At 40.2% G+C, this 4,416-nt stretch overlaps 1 protein-coding gene across 1 annotated transcript in view; it reads right to left on the bottom strand.

The window, feature by feature from the left end:
- Positions 1-4,416, bottom strand: part of atp9b (ATPase phospholipid transporting 9B) — a gene marked incomplete at its 5' end in the record, with an annotated part of 36,243 nt that overhangs the window by 12,677 nt on the left and 19,150 nt on the right. The window contains 2 exon segments of the mRNA XM_035681783.1: positions 1,155-1,406; positions 4,029-4,141. Of these exon segments, the coding sequence (XP_035537676.1) occupies positions 1,155-1,406; positions 4,029-4,141 (365 nt within the window).

The raw sequence follows: 4,416 nt of genomic DNA, 5'->3' as shown, positions 1-4,416 counted from the left end.
ACCCAAACAGGACTGGATGAGCAGAGTCACAGCAGATGATCCTCAGTACTGGGAGAGGGAGACTCAGACCTGTCTGGGTCACCAACAGCGCCACAAAGCCAACATTGAAAATTTGAAGCAGCGCTTCAACCAAACTGGAGGTTTGTTTATGTTTCACTTACTCAAGAAAGTGTTTTCATCCTGTTTTTGGTCATTAAGTTGAAAACAAATGTACACTACTGTCACCTGCCATGAAAATTTGGTACAGTCAGATGGCTGAGAAGACTACTCTATATTTTTTATCTTTTTAGTCTTAAATGCTTTTAGTTTGTATGAAGGGTTTACAAAAGTAGTATACATGGAGAACAAAATGCTGTACAATGGTTCAACCAGATTGACAACTGAAAGTGCAGAAAGAGACAAAGATATAAATAGATCACACCGATCAACCATAACATTATCACCACCTGCATAATATCTTTAAGTCCTGTAAGTTGTGAGGTGGAGCCTTCATAGATCGGACTTCTTTGTCCAGCACATCCCCCAGATGCTCAATTGGATTGAGATCTGGGGAATTTGCAGGCTAAGTCAACAGCTTGAACTTGTTGTAATGCTACTCAAAACCATTCCTGAACCATTTGCTTTGTGGCATTATGCTGCTGAACGAGGCCACTGCCATCAGGGAATACTGTTTCCATGAAAGAGTGTGCATGGTCAGCAACAATGCTTAGGCAGGTGGTGCATATCAAAGTAACATCCTCATGAATGGCATCCCATGACCCTGTCACCGATTCACTGTTTTTCCTTCCTTGGAGCACTTTTGATACTGACCTCTGCAGACCAGGAACAACCCACAAGAGCTGCAGGTTTGGAGCTGCTCTGGCCCAGTCGTCTAGCCGTCACAATGTGGCTCCTTGTCAAAGTCGCTCAAATCCTCACGCTGCCTGTTTTTTCCTGCTTCTGACATCAACAACTTTGAGGACAAAATGTCCACCTGTCAACGGTGATAATGTTATGGCTGATCGGTGTATAAGAAAAGAAACCCTAGAGATGAGCACCGTGTAAAACAAACATTACATTATTAGTCACCCTCTCTTAGTTTAAACCAACAATACCACTTTTTAAACTGTTGCAAGCTGGAAGTGCCCAAACTCTTCCCTGCAGCTCATATTTACCTCATCGGGGCTGGATGCCTGGTATGTGCGGTTGTCATCACTGAAGTCCTGGTCAGCTTCAGCAGACTCCGTCTCTCCATTTACCGTGGTATGTGACTCATAGACAGGTGTGACATTGTGGCACAAGGCGATTGCCTTCACAGCCTCGTGGATGCGACTGTTGACGCTCTTGCGGACTTTCGGGGCCGACGTCTGGGTCTTCCGTGATGGAGTGGCGCCACTGGTGCCACCATTGGAAGGCTGGGAGGTTGCCTGAGATCACAATACATACTGTGAGCCATGCAGTCAATAAATAATCTGTGAATTAAAGAAATCTTTCCATTCCAGTCGCATCTATTTATGGCATGTATGAACTGAATGTAGTTGACCTTAGATTACCCAAATGGACAGAATTATGTTTTAATCATTTATATTTAGCACGCTATCATAACCAATCAATATTGAGGGTTTTGTACCAAAATTTGCAAGCAACAAATTAAATTTTATTGTTGACTAATGGCTAATTTTCATGGCTAATTTATAGGTATGTAGAGAAACTGCTACAAACCAAACTAAATAAGATGATAACGACCTAAAAGACATTAAAAACTGCATATGAAATATATTACATAATCTTTTCCAGACACAGCAATCGTATTTAAAATGTAACAACACTGGTAGACATTTAGATCTATTCCTACACTTGCAGCCAATTCACTCTGACACCCCTTTTCAAGCTAAATGACACAGCGAGGGAAAGTGGTGTATCACCATCTTTATCATGTCATATCTGGTTTGAGGGTCTTTTGTGTGCTCCGCTGTTTTGACATCAACCATCAGTTTAACTGGGTGGTGACTAGCGAGCAGGCAGACAGCCCACTGTGCCAGCTGCCTTTGACAGGGGCGATGCGCTCTACTGAAGCATTTGATTTTGGCTTATTATTAACCTTCAATCCTGCCAGGCCGGAAAGGAGGGGCCATGGGGAGTACAGTAAGGACGCAAGATGACAACCTTCATCATGAGTGACTGAAACATCGATGGAGAGATCATTTTAAATGTGATGTCAAGCAAGTTTAGTGTCTGAGGTACATGTAGAGGGTGTTAAAGCAGAGTTATTGTGTCTGTGTAGAAGTCCCCAGAAGACTAGAAACCAATGTTTTATTATTTTATAAAAAGAGAGACAACTGAGCTCTGGTAAATTATGATAAGTATGTCAAACAGTATATTAAATTGCCATTGAAAATTACAGTAATTGTTAACTGCTGCCTTTAACTGGAACCCCTAAAACAATAACAGGGTTTTGTAATGATGTCACTGTGACAGTAAGGAAAACAGCAACATAGGAAAAATCAGCTGGACAGACACACTGCCGCTCTGCCCAGATTGGGCTGTGCGGCTCTAAAAAGAAAAGTCGTTTTTCATTAGCTGAGATTACACATAAGGGTGTGGGGCAGATGGTTTCAGTGTCGACCAGCTGTTTGGAGCTGGCTGAGAATGAACAATATCATTCTGTCAAGGCTGCAGCCAGATCTGAGCCACCCAGCGAGGAAAACACTTGCTTACAGTATGAGGAGTCGCTCAGGGACACTCCATGATGAATGAACAATATGGGCTTTTTTCCTGGAAAACTTATCCTTAGCTAAATATAAAAAATTGATTAAACTGATCTACAGGGAGGAGCGGGAATAAGCAGGGAAAACATGAATATGGTACATAGTTATACTACATTGCACCCACTCCCGTATTGGAAACAAATTGTAATATTGTAAATGGTTGGTTCTGTCTAATGTTACACACTGGAAGATCTATATTCTATATTATATGATGGGAACTGTTTTGTTAAAGGCTATAACAAAGAGAAAATAAAGCCACACCCAAATTACAATTTAAAACAACATAAAACACAAAGGGACCTCGGACGGGCTTTTAGTCGTTGGTGAGAGCATCGTAAAAGATCACAGACAGCAAGCTGGCCTTCTTACTGCTGGACTAGTAAGTAATATTAGCTGGCTTGCTATGTCTTGTGTTGTTGCCATTCCTTAATATCTGGCTGGGTTAGTAAAATTGTTGACTCATTTTTGATCACAAGCCAAGTCAGCCCACCAAATCCAAATCCTTCAGCTCATCTGTTCATGAGGGTGAACTGCACTCCAAAAACTGTAGGGTGCCAAAGTTGCCAAAAAACCCCCCCAAAAAAACCACAATTCTTACATAATGTTGCTATAACTAAAAATCAAGGAAAAAATTAATTATGAAAAAGTGAAAATTGACAGTCAACATAAGACAATTGAAAATGAAGAAGCTAAGTGGGCTGCAGGACTGACATTTATTTCAAAATGTTTTTTATGTGACTTGGCTGTCACTGTAATCTGGCAGAGAAGTGTTTGTTGTTTAGTCTACCATCATTCATTTAAATGTGGTGGACAAAATATTAGAAACACCTCTCAGTATAAGGATAAACAATTCAACAGCAGCAGAGACTATAGCCTCCAAAATTATCATAATGCTGAACAAAGGTTTTAGCGAAGTGTACCTAATAAACTGGCAACCGAGCATATATATTACAATCAGCAGATATTTATTTAACCAATGAACCTGTTTGTCCACGAAAAACAAAAAACTGATCATCATCAATCATTTTCTGGTTCTAGCCTCTCAGGTTTGTGGATTTACAGCTTTTCTCTGCTTCGTATCACCGTAAACTAAATATCCTCTTGGGTTTTGGATCATTGGTCGAGACAAAACAAGACATTTGGAGACTTCACCTTGGAATGTGGGGAACAGCAATGTTTTTTTTTTTATTATTTTATTTATAAAAATCTAATTCATTGAGAAATTCATTGGCAGATTAATAGATGGTGAAAACAATAAGTTGCATCCCCGTTGAATCTTACCTGTGCATATGACTGGATTATGTGGCTCTGTATCTCATCCATGGTGTCAGTGCCATAAGACACTGTTCCCAGGTGCAGCCTCTTGAAGATCATTTCATTCTGTGTCAGAGTACCTGCAGTTCAGAAGACCAGTTTAGACAAACCAACACATCATAAAGAAACTTCATTACATATACATTACTCCTCAATTCTGATTTTTCACAGTGATTGCTTTTATTTCTGTTATTGTCAGTCTGTCAACAGTATTCTTATTTTATGTATCTGCATCTGCCTCTGCCAGTGGGTCATCACAATGTAGGAACAGTAATATGTTAATTCCACCACAAGAGAGACTTGATAGTGACTGCAATTAGGTGAAAAAAGAAAAGTGCATATATGTGTATCCGGG

This window comes from Morone saxatilis, unplaced genomic scaffold (assembly GCF_004916995.1).
Source record: "Morone saxatilis isolate NCDOM2014 unplaced genomic scaffold, NCSU_SB_2.0 Contig9, whole genome shotgun sequence".
Taxonomy (NCBI): Eukaryota; Metazoa; Chordata; class Actinopteri; family Moronidae; genus Morone; species Morone saxatilis.
This window is presented reverse-complemented; position numbering and strand designations above follow the sequence as displayed.